Raw genomic sequence first — 18,664 nt, 5'->3', positions numbered from 1 at the left:
GAAGACTTTGGGGTGATTTTTTTTAAACATGGTGAAAATATTATTTGTTCTGTGGTGAAGGATGAGTGTGATATTATTGCATATACTTAAGATAATGACATTTTAACAATTTTTTTCATGTAGATATTGATTGAGGCATGCATTAGATTTATTTTTTGGATCACTCTGCTTATAAAAGTTATGAGCTAATGCTGTAAGGAATTTTTTTGTGACTTGTTAAACAAGTCTCTTTTCCACTGTTACTTTACTAAGAAAAAAACCAGGACTGTTCTATTTTTCTTATTGTGTAGGTATTAGTGGACAAAATTCTGGCTTAAAAAGATGTTACCAAATATACTTTGTTTACCATTGCCTATGTTTAGCCTTTTGTTGTTCTAACAGATTTGAGTATATTTATTTTTGGTTTTGCCAGATAAACTTTAATGATGGAGTGGTCTTACTGTTAGAGTAGAAGACAATTCCACTGTAAATAACAGGACAATCTTTACTAAATCTCAAATAGTCTTATGTAGGTTTTATAGATGTAGTGATATGTATTTCCTTCATTTTTTAATGCTTTCTTTGCTGAATTTTTAAATGTTCTTTATGTTTGCACAAATTTTGTACCTCGTTGTTTTTATCATAAAACTGCCACTCTTCCATGAACATAAGAGAAAAAAATAAATTGAGAAGGATGATGCCAATGTTCAGTCTGCGCGCTCAAGTCTACGTTCAAAAAATAAATGTTTTCCATGGCACGTTCTGTTTTAAATGGCAGGGTCTTTGTTGCTTCATCCATTCACTTTGTTCTTTGTAATGTTTGTTTCCACAGAAACACCTGCAATTTTCCTTAATGTGTGCTGATGCCTCTTAATGCTTGTTCAGTTGCTTCCAGAATCTGTATGGGTTGCAGAGCAGAATCTGACTTCGATATCTGCAGAATGTATTTTAGCAGTGAGGACTTTTGTCTTCCTTTTTTAAGAAAGCAGCAACTCTGTTTAAAGGAAATATTTTGGCATTGTCCTACTTTACTGTGGGAGCATTATAAACACATTTTCTTCTTGTACTTCCAGAATTCTAATTTAATGATTGAAATAATGGTGACAAAATACTCCCATGTTATGAATAAATGAATGTGTGAACTACATCTTCTTAGCTTTTATGTATTTCCAGACAGCAGAAGCATTCAGCAGGCTTTTGTTAGGGAAAATGTGATCTGCTGCATACAGCCTCTTGGAAAGTATGTCTACTTTCTGATTTTTTTTTCTTTTTTCTTCTTTTTTTTTTTTTTTTTTTTTTTATCTTTGTATGTGTTTGTGTGTGCAACCAGGAATATTGACTATAGTAGGAAGCTGAAAAATGTAAGTATATAATTTGGAGTTTTTCTTTTTGTCTGGTTAATTCTGTTATTGGCCTGATCAAGAATTATGTCAGTAAAAACTGAGTACATGAGTATTGCTGAAAAGTCCTTCTGAATACAAGCCTGACTGGGTTCTGCTGGAAATTTAGGTAGAGCTGTTATGGCAAAGCAGCCTTACAATGGAAATAAAATGGAGAACATTTGTCTCTTCTTAGATAGTCCTAGATGAGTGATGAACAAAGTGATTTCTGTGCTGTCCAGTGTGGTGTTTGCCGGGAACAGTCTGATTTGACCATGAAGACACACTTTTGTAGCCCTTTACAAATATATAGGCATAGAGTACAGCTGCACAAAACATTTAAAATGAAGCAAAATGGCCATTAAATTGGGATACACGGCCTTACTGTGAGGTTTGCTAGCTTTCTCATTGTTCTTCCAAATAAATTAGTGTTTCCCCGGAAAGATGATTTCCATTTAACTTCAATTTCCTCTTAATTTAAACTAAGGGCAATGGTATTGGATCCTGTACTTGTTAACTAGAAAAGAAAATGTCTAAATTTTGCTGGTCTCATTTTAAAGCCTAGCAAGCTGTCTGTACTTAGCTGTAAACTGGTATAATTTTTGTTTGGCTCACATCCCTATATCCTGATAGGAAATGCCAAAATCTTTTTTAATAACTCTGAAAACCAGTAATCTTAACTTCCATGACTAGAGGTTAAAAATAAAAAACCCAAACAACACCAAAAACACGCCTCCTCCAAATTGTTTCATCCTGCCTTTCCCATCATCAGTAGAGAAGTATCTTCTGCACCCAGCACACAGATTTTTAGGGGAAGAATTCAGCTTTGGTATTTTAACACTCTTTATGGGCACTGGCTAAACGTCTTCGTACAGATGTATTGCTTTAAAGGTGAAGTTTCACAAGTATCCTCCATAATGTGCTTGTAGGCAATATATGCTTTCCAGGTGCATGATCCTGCAGCCTCAGCTGGCAGTCAGCTGGAATTGCTTGCAAATGTGAAATTTTCTGCTTTCTTTTTTTCCAAATCAAGAAAGGAAGAAGAGAGAAAGTGATTAAATGCTAGCAGAAATAAACAAAAATACCAAAAATAACATAACCTTCATCAATGTACTGAATGGCAAAATTAATTGGACAGTTTTCTGGTTGCTAGAAATACTTGTTATTTGCAAATTTTGTCATTTAATTTGAGAACATATACTGTAAGACTTTTTTGCATTAAATTTGTCAAGTGGTTCCTTGGTTGAAGGAAAACAGTTCAGATAAAGGTTGTTTCAAGACAAAAAAAATCAACTAGCAACACCACCTCCTTTCATTCAGCACAGTAGTATTGATTTGGATGTCATTTTTTAAAAAAGAGAAAATTTTTTTAACTTCATTAAAAATATTACTCAGTTATTTCATTACATGTATACATCTTTTAAACGGAAGAAAAATATAAACTTTATTTATATATAAAATACATACTTCACATTATGTACCACAGTTGTTCTAAAACAGAAGGTCTGTATGATGCTGCATTCTTTTCTGTCAGGGCCTCAGCTGCAGTGCTGCATAATTTTGAATCTTACACTTCAATGAAAAATGGGGATGCTAGTGCAAGTTGATAAGAAAAGTCTGGCATGTTGCTGAGGAGGAATATGGATGCATGTTTTAGGGAAGAAGAGTCCAAGAGATGTCTGTTCCCAGTGGAACAGACCCCCCCCCCCTTTGAGATTTCTGCTGGTCTTGTTTGCTTTAGTTCAATAGATAGCATGAAGTACATGGCCCTGTCCCATCTAAACATAAAATACTGTATTTCACTTTATGAATCTTTTTTTGAAACAGTTAATGGCAACTATTATTTACTCTTGGTTGCATCTCTTCTCCACATCAAAATATTTTCTGTTCATTCTGCAGTTAAATACTTTGCAATGTCATGGAATATGCTGAAATAATGAGCATTAAATGAGAAAAAGCCCTAAGTTCTAGGGTGATGGTTTGTCATTTTTAACCACTGCAAAACACTGAATTGAATTGCCTTTGATGAGCAGTTTCCAGTCCAAATAGCTGCTGCACAGGTATTATTAAAGACACTGGTCTAAGTAGAGACATATGTGGGTGCAAAACAAGGTCTTTCCTTGCATGGTATAAATGTCAGCATTTTTGGATGTATTGGATTTGACCATCCTAAGCATCTTAATTTCTCATTTTCTAAAACAAGTGCAACACCAGCAGTATCAGGTCAGGTATCTTTGCTACTTGCAAGAGCAAATCTTGGTCATTTTCCCTCATCAGTTTTGAAGGGATTTGTGAGTTATGGAGAGGTATCAAGTCAGAACTTGAATGAAATCACCAACTTTTATGCTGTAGTCTGATAGAAATGACAAGATGCTTATGGCTTTTGATTAATCTTGGGCTAAGAAATTCTTAAACTAGCAGAAGCCTGGAAATAAATGTTCCTGTGTCATCTGGTTACTTACATTAAGATGATTAAAAATGGGACTCCTTTTTCTGTGCTTGAAATAGACACAGATTCACGATGCTTTTAGGCAGGCAGACATTATAGGTACTTTGTGTATTACCTTGGTCTGAATGATTTTCATTAATAACTACTAATATTAGTAGTCTTTAGTGATTTTTTTTTGTATTGAATTTAGAAACAAATATATTTACGTGTGTCTTCTAGAAGCTTCAAATCTCTTTGTCTAGTTTTTCTACTCAGATCCATCTTTTCTGTTTATTTTTCCAGGCAGACATAACACTTTTATTATTTTTATTAAAAATACCAGGGAGATAATATGTTAAGTTACATTTTTTAGGACTGTTTAAACTTTCATAGTTGCCTGATGTATTTATGTTTAACCTTTGACAGACACTTCCCTTTCAGTTCTGATTTATAAAAAAATCTTGTGCTGCTGTGCAGTTTAGAATAAATGAGTGATGTTGCAGGGAAGTAAATTTAGCTCCAGGACTGTGTAGATGGCTGAAATTAATTCTTATTAACTTCTGCAGGTATTAGTCACCATTTATTGGCTAGGGAAAGCAGCAAACAGCTGTACATCATATAGTGGATCAACCCTGAACCTGAAGGAGTTTGAAGGCTTCCTGGCACAAATGAGAAAGGTATCTTTTTGTTGTGTTTTGGGAATAGAAATTTACTTCAAATTATTACTCTGATAAACTGTTTCTTTCTAAATATGAGAGAAGGGGGGCTGGAGTGCAAATTCCTTCATAAACCTCTACTTGCATCAAAAAGGTTTCTGATTCTACCAAACTGAAAACCACTTTGGCAGCCTGCTTTGTGGTGGCATCAGTGATGCAGCAAGTGATGTCAAATAGGGCTTTAGAATTGTCATGTGGTTCTTTCATCTTAATTTCCAGGGGTTTTGGTTTGAATTATTTTCATTTATGACACCAAGTTTCAGCTAGAAGAGCTGAGATTCAAAAGTAACGTGGTAGGACTCACAAGAATGTAGTCTTTTTCTTCTTTAAAACATTCAGTCTCGCGGGCAGCTTTTTTGGGTTTGTGTTGCAACTTAAAACATCAAACCAAAGGATATAAATAAAACTGAAGTGGAGGAGAAGGAGATTATATTTCACCAAAGACATAGTTAGGATAAATCTGTTTTTGCCAAGCTCTAAATTCTGGCTGAAATCATATTTGGTGGTTTATGATGAGCTGATCTCTGTTGGAAGAGAAAAGTTGTGATTGCTGTAGGGTGGTTTGAGGATTTTTGGTTGAGCATTCTAGCATGCCCTGAACCTCGACATCAGACACTTAACCTCATGGTTAATGCTAATGGTTAGCATTGATAACCAAACCTGCCTTTCTTTGGGATGGAAGGGGCAAGGAGACGGTGTGGAGGAAGATTGGCAGCACCCTGTGCTGGCACCACGTGTGTGTTGGACATACTGCTCAAGAAAGGCTGTGCAGATACGTTCTGCAGTCCACAAAGAGCCTCGTGCCTGCTATTCCCTCCCCACCTCACGTGATGGCCATATCATCACAGGCAGTAGGGTTTGGGGACCATGGGAGACTCTCTGGACTTAAATTCCCCTTCAGCTCTGTGCTGCTGCAACTGTGCCAGCTGCAGGTCTTCATTCTGGGATCTCACAGGGCCAGCACCACTAGAGAGGAAGAAATGCTTGTCTGACTGATAGCAGCTCCTACACCCTGACGTGACCAGAGAACCTTAACTAGATGGGTAAAATTCCTGTTTATAAGCCCACTTCTTCTGAACAAGCAGGTAAAAATGGAGAGGAAAAGATAACATGCTGTTTCTCAGGAGAAGTTTATTTTAGTCTTTGTTTTAATGACCTGTGCTTATCACTTGAGGCTTTGGGACTTGTGACTGATATGACTGAGCCCAAGCAATAAAAAGATGAAGTTAGTAGTTGAGTTGTTTACAAATAGAAGATGTGGAGAAGAAGCAGTTCGCACTCCAAAGGTCTGAAAGGTGAAACAAGCCCAAAAAAGGAAGCTAGCACAGAAAAATCACCAAAGTGCAGGTAGCCACAATGTTAGTGCTGTATGGTATCATGATTTATTTTTTAATCTCACACCATGAGGCTCATCTTTTTCCAGGTGATATTTACCCATGAAACTAATCATCAGAGCATTTTGGAGGTCCTATCTTGAAGCCTTTTGTTGGATGAAATAGGCTAGGGGCAAAAGGAAGGGTTCTCCAGGGGCCTGGTGGTCGTGAAGTGCCTGGCTGGGCATTGCAGAGTGTTGCAAATTAAGGACATAAGCAAGAGGCTGGTACTTGATTTGTTGCAAATGTTGGAGCTGAGAGCAGAGTAGAGGTCTCGTAAGAGCTGAAGGCCTTTAATACACAAACAGAGCATTTTGCAGTCCAGAAAAGTCTTATTTAGGGTGACGTTGCTGTGACAACTGCTGGCGACTTCTTTTATCATGTCCCTACTCTTGTATCCCTGCAGTATTTCTCACTGGCAATTGTTGGTTTGTATGTTACTGCATTTGAAGAGGATTTGGTTGTAAAATATAACATGTTAATCATGCTGTGCAACACTCTGATGTTCTTTATAGCTGAGCTCAAGTGATGAAAAGACACTTTATCACATTCTCTACTGGCATTTTTTCCACAGAATTTAATAACTAAATTGACCACAAATTCAGTGTGGTTTAGTTTTTCTGTTGTAAATCCTCTCTGCCCTCCTTTTTTAATAAGCAAATCAAAAGACAGCTCTGATGTAAGTTATCTCAGACTCATCTTTTTCTACTTCTCATGCTGAAGGGGATATTAATTTCTAATTTTATTCATGCTCCTCTGTTTTTAATTTCTTTAACTCTTTGGGTACTCATTCTTCTTTACTTTTAAACTAGAAATTCCCAATGACAAAATGTGAATGGCTTTTTTATTATATTCAGTGGGTGGAACTTCCTGGACAAATGCATCTTGTATTTGGCAATCACACTTTGAACTGCCGCTCTGTGACATACTGTGTTTTTAATTAGATAATATGAAAGACTAATGCACTGCTGTGTGTCATGCCGTGGTGTTATCAGTCCCACAGATAAGCACATTGCCACTGATAGCATTTGGGAGATGACGTTTGGTCAAGGCAGGACAAGTACCCATCTGTGTGACGGCTTTGTGTTGCGAGAGCGTCTTTGCCAAGGGGAAAGCTGTAAAGAACATGTTTACAGAAGTCTAGGATCCTGTCCTGGTGCCTGCCTTCTAATTCCTAGTGAGCAGCATGCAAAATTAACATAAACAGGCCATTGAAAGTAGGTTCTGCAGAACTCATTAGTTCACAACTGGACTGCTTTCAAACTCTGGGAGATAGTGAATGCGGGATGGGGCTTTTTGCCCAGTTGAAGTCCCTGTAGCTGCTGAGCAATTCTGTGTCATTCAAATACAGTAATTTAGGAAAATGGAAGTGTGCCTAAAGATTGAGAATAGCTGATTGGTATGAGGGGATGAGTGGATTTAAGGAATTTGGATTTTTTAAAAGATTTTTTGGATCGTGTCACAAACGGGATTTTGATAGGATTTGTGGATTTGTTCTTGGCTGTGTGTAATTCATCAAGGTTTCAAGGAGACAGATTTTTGTTGTCTATTGTTTCTACCAGTATTTTAATTCACTAAGCAGAATTGGGAAAGGAAATTACATAGGATTCCTTACAACTTTTTTAGATGCATTTTATCTGGTTTTAGAATATATTTTCACTTCTGTTTACTGTGAGGTTACTTAATGGCATTACCACAGTTTAGCTTGGCCTTAGGTGACCTTTGCCGCTGGCCTTAATGTGGTATTTTGGCAGATTAGTAGTGAGTGGCACTAATTAGGCCTTCTTCCTGAAAAGTTTGCAGGGCACTTGATCTGATGTCTCAGTCCCGCTTCAAGCCTCCCTCTTGTTCGGCAGGGGAGTATTACTGTAGGGCTCTCCACTCTCCATCACTTTTCTGGCAAACCTGCTTTTTTGTGGAGGCGGCCCACCAGAGCATACTGTGATATTCCTGCCTGGTCTTCTCATTGGTAATACTAGTGATGGGTAAAACCTTAGCAGTCAGGGATAGTGGGAGCTCTGCTCAATATAGCCATTGTGCTTCAGCTAGTGGTAAGCAGGGGGTGCTTCTTAATTAGGAATTAATATTCAAATGCTTCTGGGGAAAAAAAAAATCACATTCCAGCGTCTTTGGGTCACAAAATGTCAGTCTGATAATGGCACTCACATCTCTGACTTTACTTACTGTCGGGAGAGAAAAAAACAGATTTATCTCTGAACAAACTTAGTTATTTTTGTTTTTTCTCCGTCTGTGTGATTGTAATTAATATTAAGACACTCTCTAAAACAAGGAATTTATTATAATGCAAGGGTGAGGATGGCTTCTATTGACCTTTCCCTCTGCTGGAGTTTCAGTGTTTTAGTATGTGCTGCTTGCACTGGAAAGAATTTATAATCACAGGGCTGTCAAAGACAACCATTGTTCTCCCTGCTCTGAACATGTGGGTCAGCTACAAGTGCTTTCATATCCCCCAGAGCCAGGAGCTGGCAAAGAGTAAAGAGCACAACTGAATTCTTCTGAGGCATCGGGAAAAGCATTTTGCATATTTTTCATTGCTGATTGCTTGAGAAAGACATCCCTCTTTCATAACAGGAATTTCTCTTCAAGGTAGACGGAGGCTGGGGCACACTGCTTTATTATTTTGCTGAGCTGAAGCAGCAACAACAAATGCTGTCTGCTGGGGTCCTGGCCAGATACAATAGATGGGCAAGGAGAGGCGGGGGGATCTTTTGGAAAGCAGCAAACTTAAACCTGATGCAGGCACGATGTTAAAATTGTAGTGCCTTTGGCTGTGCTATGGACTGTGGACGACAAGTCAAGTTTCAGGTTACTTTCACTTTTGATCAGTTTATTAACTGGTCTGTTGGAACTTTTTCTCAGTTCATTGTACTAATCTAATGAGAGTAGTTTCTTCTTAAACAGCATAAAACTGGTTTATTGCAAGCTTGCACTTCGTTTTGGAGGGAAGAAGGGGCAAAAACCAAGGAAACCCTTTTTTGGGGAGGAGATTTTTAGGATTTGGGAAGATGCTTTGTTTTTTGGTGTGTAATGCATCTCACGAGTACATCAGTGCCTTCTTTATGAGGAGGTTCCTGCTGTATTTCCATGTAGGAAACAGAGGATATTGAGAGCCCCAAGCGCAGCATTCGTGACAGCGGCTATATAGACTGCTGGGACTCTGAACGCAGTGATTCCCTCTCCCCGCCTCGCCACGGCAGAGATGATTCCTTTGACAGTCTGGACTCCTTTGGCTCCCGCTCGCAGCAGACACCGTCTCCAGATGTAGTGCTCAGAGGGAGTAGTGATGGTAAGTACCAGTCACAGTGCGGCACATGCAGAACATTGGGACGTAGATGTAATGTTTCTGGAATAAATGTGCCATTCAGAAGCTGCACACAGCCTCTGAATCAGTCAAGTCCGGTGGGAGAACTTCTCTGTGAATGCTGATCTGTGCTCCCTCAGGTGCAGATGACTTTGCCAACAGCTTACCTGAAGTTTGTCTCAAGCTAGTGTAGCACTGGGAAATGAGTTACATCATTGCAGTGTAATTTTATGATGGGAAGAGTGTTTTTCTGGGTTTTGGTGTAAGGGGATGTTATGCAGACTCATTTTAACTTACAAACTAGGCTGCAGCAAGACATAAAATTACAGGAACAGGGTGTAGTGAATCGTAGTGAATAAAATGTTTGTTGAAGTAAATGCAGGGCAGATAAATGACATAGAAATATCTTGAGAATGTTTGATACTTGGCAGAGTTTTGAAGTCTGATGTACAGCTTTATCAAATGTCATATATCTTTTTACGGCATTTAGAAAACTGGGTGAATTAATACATCCCAGCATCAGAGCTTTGTACATGTTTGTGAGAGGACAGGCAGCTCTAGGCATATAGGAGGGCTGCTGCTTCTCTGCCTTTCTTTTCTGACTCTTAAGAGATTTTCAGAGGCTTGTAAACACAGCATGCTGGTTGAAAAAGGATTTTCTAGGAATAGGTGTGGAGCATGCACTTAGGTTATCTGTCATGAGCAGGATTCTGGTTTAGGACAAAAGGATGCATGATTGAGGCTCTTTCTGTGCAGTTACGTTCCTGAAAAACAGATGAATAAGTCAAACTTCATCATCAGATGAAGTTATGTTGCACACATGAATCACTTCTCCTTAGTAATGTTGTTTGTTTAATTTAAAAAGGAAAGGCAGGAAGATTTTTTTGGTAGGAACCAGATGTTCATACTACTTTTGGCAGTGTGAAAGAAACTGGTGCTAATCATAACCGGACACATGAAAGATTTCCTGAGGTGATAGGGAACTCCTTAGAACTGGAAAGCTGGCATGGAGAGCTGGTATCACATAAGTATTATGAAAGAGCTCTGGGAAAATCAGAGCTAAGATATGCTCTGCTGCTCTGAGTAGCCTGTGGTGTTTGGGCTGTTACTGGTTGACCATCCACAACCAGCTACTGGGGCTGATTCCATGAAACAGCCTCATGACCCCTCAGACACTGAGCAGAGCACAGGCTCCACATTATAAAATGCTCTTCTTCCTTCTCAAATGAGACAAGCATGGTGTTGGCAAATAGGAACACCTCACACAACTTAATCGAAAAGTGCTGCTCTATCCTGGGTGCTCAAGGGATGTCCAGTGCCCCTGCTTACTTGGAGTTGGTAGGCAGCCAGTTACATATGTCCTGTAGATGTTTCCTGTCAACTTCTGCTGTATTATCAGATGTTAGAAAGGTTTCATGATTGTTTGCCACAAATTGTTTGCTAAGGCATAGTATCTTGTCGCATTCCTGAGTGTGTAACAAACACAAAATAAGATGAAAGCGCACAAAGCTTGTTCTGAAAAATTAGTCTGTAACTAGGGTGCGTGCAGATGCTGTGTGCACATGTGCAACTTGTCCAGCCAACACTTTCTAATTTGTCCTGTTTTCCCTGCTTACTACTGCCATAACTTCACAGCTGTCTCCTCCAACAGTTGCAGGTGAGGTGTAACTTGGATGACCTCTTTTATGTTGAACCTCTTCCTGTGGTCCCAGCAGGCCAATGTTTTGCTCAGCTGTTAGTAGTTTTTGATAGAAACAGTATATTGGACTCGATGGTCTTAGAGGTCTTTTCCAACCTAAACAATTCTATGATTCTATATGCAAAGTTGGATGGAGGAAAACATTTTGCTTTCATTACTTCTTTCTCCATTCAAATAGGAGCTTTATATACCACATAATATTATTGTGAACTAAAACTATGATTCCTTCCATAATAAAAGCCTGAATAGACATTATTTAAGTGATGCTAAGGTGATTAGTTTAGGTGGAAGCAATAAGTAATACTACCCTCACAAATGCCATCTGTGATTAGTTTCACTGTTGAGGAACTGCTCTGGTGTCCCATGTAGAGCCTGTCCCTTAGCAAAAAACAAACAAAACCAGTGGTAGAGTAGAACAGCTATTTAAAACACAGTAGAATTGCAGACTGAACTGCCTTTAGAGTTTCCAGTTAATAAAATGCTCTGCTTGGCCAGCAGTTGTGCATGGATCCTTTTAAGAAGGCTCTTTGCATGTCTATAGTGTATAATTGCTTGTTACTAGTTGTGGAAACTGCTGCTGCTTCTACTTGGAAATGCAGAACAACAAACTTAAGATTATAAATGTAGAGCACAGCTGCATATTCCGTTTGGTACTTTGGCTTCAAATAGTTTTTTTTGCAAATTTGAGCTGAAAATAATTTCATGAGTAAGATATGAATAATTAAAGAAGATGTTTTTCTTTGAAGTACTCAGCTTGGGGATGCTAGTAGGCACATCAGAAACGAGAGGAAGGTGTACTAATTCCTCTGCTACTGTGGTTATCTATTTCAGCCTTTCTATCTGCCAGTTCAAGACTGGTTTTTATGTGTTACAAAAATAGACACCAGAGCAAAGTCCAAAGCAATCAGAATAGCAAACAACAGTAAGGGATCTTTTTCTTATATTTTACTTACTCTGTGCCCTGCTTTGTCTAATGACACTACAGCCCTTCAAACCTCAGCTGCCCTCAGACACCCATGATTCTGTGATGGTATCTCCACTTTTTCTTTAGACATAGATTCAGGGTACCAATTGTGGTGCTAGTTGTCAAAGTTCGTAACAAAAATTGTTCAAGCAAAATATTACTGACAAAAAAATGCACTGTGATTTTTGTCTAACATTCATTTCCATTGTGTCATGTCTTTTCCTACTGTTCCTTTTCACTCTTCTTCGTCTCTCTCCAAGAAAATCATGAATAACTCAATCTACTGCAAAAGCTCTTTGCAAATAACATTCCTAGCATATTTAGACCTCTTTTTCTTCCCCCACTTTGAATTATACACAAACTACTTGTGATTTTTATGACTTCATTGTTTTCAGTTGTTCAGTACATAGCACAGTGAATTAGCTATTAATTTACTGGTGTTTTGAAGTAACAAGAGGACACAACCTGAGTGGCTTCCCTTCACCCTAAAAAGGAGGATACCTAATTGCGGATGCAAGTGCTGCAAAGGGGCCAAGGACCAGAGACATCCAACTCTCTAGAGCTTGGAGAACATGCAAATGCTGATGGGACAAATGGCTGAACACACTCCATTTCACTCTTCAAACCAGGGCCCTTGATAAGGTTACACTGCTGGGAGAAAACTATTTGCATAACTTCTTTGTGAATTATTTTTAAAGGCTCATGATGATGCAGGGAATCTAGGCTTCCAAAATGGGAAGTTCCACACTGCAAATGCTCTTTAGGATGTTACTCCTACAATTTGGGAATTTCAAGACAGAAACTTGCCTAAGTTTCAGTGTTTTAAATGTGTTGTAAATATCAGGAAGTTTAGTTAATTTGAACAAAATCAAGTGGTCACCCAACTCTGCTAACCTCAGATCTTATTCTCTTAAACTCTCGTTTTTTCTGCCACTTTATTTCTTCACTGTACTGATATAACATCTAAATCCTGAGATCACTGCCTTCTGACCTTGCACCTTTCCATCTGGGGATCAAGTCTCTGTCTATTTTGCAGTGTGCTCGACTGATTGACTAGGCAGCCAGTGAGCCTGGAGAGAGACCATCGAGTCTTCTGGTTCACAGCAGCTGCTGCTGTTCTCAAGTCTTGACTGAAGCTGAGGCTGTCTGTGTTCAGATTGCTGTGTTAATGTGTGTGTAGGAATATCCACATATTCCTGCCATTCTGTAGCTATACAACATGGAACCTTTTTTTTGCTTGTGCTTGAGTTAGGTACCTGTTAGTCTAGGTTCGAGAGTGTGAATCATATCAGACATGCCCTTATGTACAACTAGGAGTCATCTGGGCTTTAGGTAAACTTCTGTCCTATGTGTTTGACAGAGTTTTAACCTAAGGTTTTTTGATGTGTCCTGTGGCTGAAGATGAATTTTTCAGGGAATGATGGAAAAAAGTTTATTGTCTGTGTAGATGTTATGGCTATTACCTTCAGTGACTGATTTTAAAATACAAATGCAGGTAAAAGTGGCTAAATGTAATTTTTTGGTGGTCTCTTCTCTGATTTATAGTTTAAAAATAACCCAAACAACTGGATGAAAATGAAAATAAAAAGGATTTTTTTTCTCCTTCCTCACTAGGGAGAGGAAGTGACTCGGAAACTGACCTGCCACACAGAAAGATGCCAGATGTGAAAAAAGATGATATGTTGGCGAGGCGGACCTCACATGGTGAACCTAAATCAGCTGTGCCTTTTAACCAGTACCTCCCAAACAAGAGTAATCAGACTTGCTATGTACCTGCTCCGCTTCGGAAAAAGAAAGCTGAACGAGAGGAGTACCGAAAGAGCTGGAGCACAGCAACGTCACCGCTCGGAGACAGACCTTTCAGGTAAGACTGGCCTGTCCACCTCCTCCTTTCCTCACTGATGATGCTTGAACACTTGCCCAATTTTCATTCTTTTCACAAGGTGTATGATGCTGTAATAAATCTCTTGCTGATGTGGTACTGATAAGTAGTTTTTAGCAATTGGTGAGGCTAGTAGAAAAGCAACAAGTGGAAATCGTTGTTGTGATGTCATTATTTACCATACAATGCAATGTATAGCTTCTGTTTGACAAGATATTGGTTAATGTAAGTAACGTGGATGTTTGACTCAAACCCAAGGCTGGAAAAAACTGTTTTGGACAATCTCTTTCAGTTCTCAAGGCAATTACTGACAAATGATACTTAAAAGTAATGTTTTCTATATTTAATCAAAATAGATAATATTTTGCTATGTTTTCTTTGTAAAATAAATTTATTTGTATGTTGTATTTAATACACCAGTATGGCTTATGTAGCTGTGACTCTGTGTGTCACTCTGCATGTTGGTTTTGTCAACTAATACTTCACTTTTGATTTGGACTAAGAAACAACTTCTTTAAAGAGCATAATTATCTTCCCCGATTATTCATCAGAATCCATCCTTTGGCATCTTGACTTCAGCAAAATGTGCTTATAAGTATGTATGTATGAAGGACAGCCTACATTAAACTACCTTGTATAATTCAATAGCAAACCCCACCCTGAAACCATAGAAGAAGAACTGAATGAAACGTCAGGACTGTGTGAAAAGGAGAAAGTGGGCTCCATGTCTCCTGAAGCAAGCTCCCTTAAAAATCAATTAGGTGTGAATCAAAGTGAAGAAAACTCCATAGATCAGTCTCCTTCATGTAGTGCAAAAGAAACATCAGCACCCAAAGGGAAAGATGTGGAAGAGATCAGAAAGTTAAGAAGACTCGAAGAAGCTGGTATTACGGTCATGTCAGCAGCCCAGCGCTATGGCAGGTTAGCCCAGCAGTGTGGGAAATCATGCACGCTTCACAATTTTAGGAATGGCTGAAGTGTGGGCTTCCTTGATCCACTGTGATTTCACACGTCCTAACAAAAATCCAGTCTGCTAAGCACTCACAATTGCTAGTGAAGGTCTTGGTTGGAAAAAGCTTGTGATGTGGCAGCTGTGGATTGCAGAGTTGTATGATGCTAACTGCATTTGTGTTGAGAAATTGTATTGTCTTACGGCATAATGTAAACAGGCTTCAGGAAAACTACTACACAGACTACTTGTCACCTTCCACTTAATGCTTTCTTGTATTTAATAAAAATATATAGAAATCTATATTAAAAATGCCTAGATTAGGTAAAAGTTTCAGAAATTTACATTACTTGTTGCTGGTGGGATGGTTTAATTTACTGAACCACACTTTTTAGGTGCTTGATATTTTTAGCTGTGTTAGTAAATGATACATTTATTTTTAATGGCAGGAACTATAAAAGCACAGTGCTTGTTAACACATGCACCAGTTTAAGTATGGAGTCATAGTTCAGCAGACATAATTTGCCTAACTTTAGAATGGAATATATGTAGTTATTCACTTATTACCTGTGTTACTTATTTTTGGATGTTGTTCAATTCGGATATTTCCTCTTCTTTAACTTGAGAGCTGAATGATGGCTAGGTTCACAGCCCATGCCTTTCCATCATCTCAATCTCTTCTACTCATGGGGATGACCTGCAAAGTAGAGTTTTAGCTAACGTGTCAGAAGATAAGGCACTTATAAACAATCAAAATGGTTTGGCTAAAGGGTAAGTGTCCAAATGTCCTCCTGTCCAAAACATTTTGGTTTGGATTGTGGGGTGAAATCCTAACAGTGAGTAGTTTATCAGTTGCTGGTCTACAGTCTGGGCTTTGAAATGTGGTAGGAAGAAATGCAGCTCATATGTGGTACAATTTATTCATAGGTGCAGTGAAGCTGGTGTGCAGCCACATACAGATGTGCCATGTGCAGATTAAATAGTCACAGAATATATACTGTCACATGTCCTCAGGTCTACTTCACTGTTGTCAAGCGGTACTGAACCAGTGTTTATGTCTGGTTGTGGGGTATTACTTTTGACAAAGCCCAGTGCCAATGATGAGGAGCTACCTGGCATAAATTAGTTCTTTGGCCTCACTTAGTGTGCTAGTCGATTTGGAATCCATAAACCAGAGGGGTATTAGCATAATTCTATTCTGAGTCCAAGGCTGTAGTTTTAATGGTAGTAATATAGTAATATGTAGTAAAATGTAGTAAATTGTAGTCTTTGCTTGTGTTTAGCAGTGTAGTGCATAACAAATAGCTCTGTTTGCATTTGGAGGATGCTTACCATGTTGAGAGACCCTTTTCCAACTCTGCTAGATCTACTGTTTTGATGTCCACAAAGGAAGGATGTGTGAACAAATGTGGTTCTTTCCTTGGACAATCTGTTGTCCTTACAGTCCATACAGAGAAGGGAGGAGAAATAACAAGTACTTTTTCTTTCTTGCTCTCAGTGGAAATGACTTGTGGAATTTGGCAGCTGGAAGAAGGAGGAGATGACAGTTTTCTGTTCCAGCTAAGGGTCAAAGAGCAGAGCTTTGTAACCCAAGCATCACTGTAGCAAAGTAGGAGCCTGCTTCTGGGGATGGTAGGAAGACACAGCAGAAAAGGCACAGGGGACAGAAGTCTGTAAGGAAAATTCTTTGTATGTGAAAGTGGAAGAATAGTGGATGAGGAGAAGGGAAGAACTTAGTAGTGACACTTTAGGATGCATTTCATCATATTTCTTAATGTCTTATTATTATTCTCTGAACATCTCCGTTTTATATCTCTTCTTGGCATCAAGTTCAATTTTCCATGCACTAATGGCACTCAGCAATTCTCAGTCCCTCTTGTTTCTGTATTCTGATTTTTTTTTCTTTCACCCTTCTTATTCCCTCATCTTTCTCTGATACCAGTCTCTCTTTTGTTTTTTCACCTGAAGTTGTCAGTTTTATTTTAGTTCCTTTGAGTTGTTTACAGGCTGTTTCCTCTCAACTTAATGACCTTTGGAGGACACCTACTGTGACCTTTGAGTTCTGCAAGGCATCTAATTGTTCCTAAAGCTTAAACTCAGTAGGGGACTTTTCTGAGTCCTGAACAGGAAAGATTTGAACTTGTATGCAAATGTATTTTTTGCTTCAAGTCTTAAGTGCTTGTCTCCATTGCTGTAGCATGTTCTAGGAAAGAGCTGCTTTAGTTAGCTGAATTTGATGTGATACAAATGCATGCCAAAAATTAATTGCCCTTCCCAAAAGAGTGATTTGTCTCTGTTGCATGTTGTTTTATTGATATGTGATCCTCCTTGCTTGCTTGTTGCCTGCACATCTGTCTCTTAATTGCTGTATTGTATATGAAAGGTAAGGATCACATTCATGGGGACACCCTAAAAAGAGAATAATTTAGTGTGTTTAAAGAGATGATGGAAAGGAGAAATTAAGAGAAAAATGTGAGCAAGTGTTTATGATATGTTCATTGAAAAATAACATGGACTCTTACCATGACAGAGCATAGGGATCCAAAATCCTTCCATTGTTCTGAAATGCAATATAAGGATCCACAAGCCTGTATGAGACCTTGCTTCAGGGAGTGCAAATGCCTGCAAGTCACTTTGGAAGCACCTGCTGTACCAGCATTGACCCATTTACTGTTTCTGCAACAGCTGGGGCTGGGTGTGCAAAAGCAATTTGCAGCTAAATCTACTATTTAATATTTGGTATCTATACCATGGTAAACTGACCTTAAAAAAACACTTTTGAGGCCAATCATAAACTGTTTCCAGAGACCCCAAAATCTCACAGCTGATCTTTGATTCCATGAAAAAGATAGTAAATGAATGGAAAATATTCTCAACCTAGAAAGTGATTACTGAAGTCTAGTTACCTACTAAAAGCTGTAAGTTTCTCATTGCAATGACTCATAGTTGCATTTATGAGTACTGTAACTCAGTATTCCTTTGTTGCCAAAAACACTGCTCTCAGAAATGCTATATTTGATGCTCTCAAGCTTCACTACTGTTGGTGGACATGAGACTGAAAAATCCAGAGGTTTTTACTGAATAATCACTTGGTGAGCCATCTGTTTCTAAAGCTGTTGTGAACACAAATATTCATGAGGAAAAGGGACAGCAGTTCCCATTTGGAATGCTATTGGCCAGTGTTGTTCTGTTGCCTTAAGTGAAATTTTGATCCTTCAGAGAGATGTAAGGAAAAATTTGCCTTTAGCTAATTTGAGACCGTACTCTCCACATCACTAACAGGGGATCCTCTGTTTTGAAGCATAAGAAGGCAAAAGCAGACAGTTTTGTGTGTCCTTTGAGCCTGAGCCAGGCTGGTCTGCCAGGGATGGTTTATGGCTTCCCCATCATTTTCTGCAGCAAGTACTTTGAAAAGGGCAGCTGAGAATGTAAAATAAGTGGTGTGTGTAGTGGGCTTGCAGGGATTTAAAATGTTTTAAATGCTTTTAAAAAGCAGTCTTTAAATTTAAGATAGTAGAGAAACTCAGAGCAGCCCCTGAGCTGTTTAGATTCGCTTTCTTAATGCCAGTCTGTTTAATCCTTTGTGATCCCCTCTATTTCACCTTGTATAGTAAGGTGTGCTACATGGCAGAGCAAATGCCTACAAAAGTACTGCGTGGAATAGTCCTTGCTGCCCAACTTCCTAAAATATCAATATGAACAATTAGATTTTTGAATGTGAGAGTTGCCTAACTCCTGCCATCTGTCTTTTCAGTTTGCCTAAGAGTATTGACCCTCACAAGTTAAAATAAGCTTAATCTTTATGGGTACCAGCTGTCAAGCATCTTTACTGTCATAATCTTCAGTAACAGCAAGGCTGTGTTGACAGTAGTTGTATTTCTGACGAAGGCAGGTGGCAATGTTTTCTGGCATGCCAGTATCACTGATGTGCTATCATTGCAGCTACTGTATGTCAGCATTGGCACAGAGGGCT

The 18,664-nt window shown here is 38.8% G+C and overlaps 1 protein-coding gene across 1 annotated transcript in view; it reads left to right on the top strand.

Annotated features, from left to right (window-relative positions):
• LIMCH1 (LIM and calponin homology domains 1) overlaps nucleotides 1–18,664 on the top strand; it is a 173,276-nt gene that overhangs the window by 102,514 nt on the left and 52,098 nt on the right. The window contains 5 exon segments of the mRNA XM_053941015.1: nucleotides 1,310–1,340; nucleotides 4,353–4,463; nucleotides 8,987–9,182; nucleotides 13,475–13,724; nucleotides 14,391–14,663. Of these exon segments, the coding sequence (XP_053796990.1) occupies nucleotides 1,310–1,340; nucleotides 4,353–4,463; nucleotides 8,987–9,182; nucleotides 13,475–13,724; nucleotides 14,391–14,663 (861 nt within the window).

The sequence above is a fragment of the Vidua chalybeata genome, chromosome 4 (genome assembly GCF_026979565.1).
Source record: "Vidua chalybeata isolate OUT-0048 chromosome 4, bVidCha1 merged haplotype, whole genome shotgun sequence".
NCBI classification, from domain to species: Eukaryota; Metazoa; Chordata; class Aves; order Passeriformes; family Viduidae; genus Vidua; species Vidua chalybeata.
Note: the sequence above shows the minus strand (reverse complement) of the source record. Positions and strands in the feature narration are given on the sequence as shown.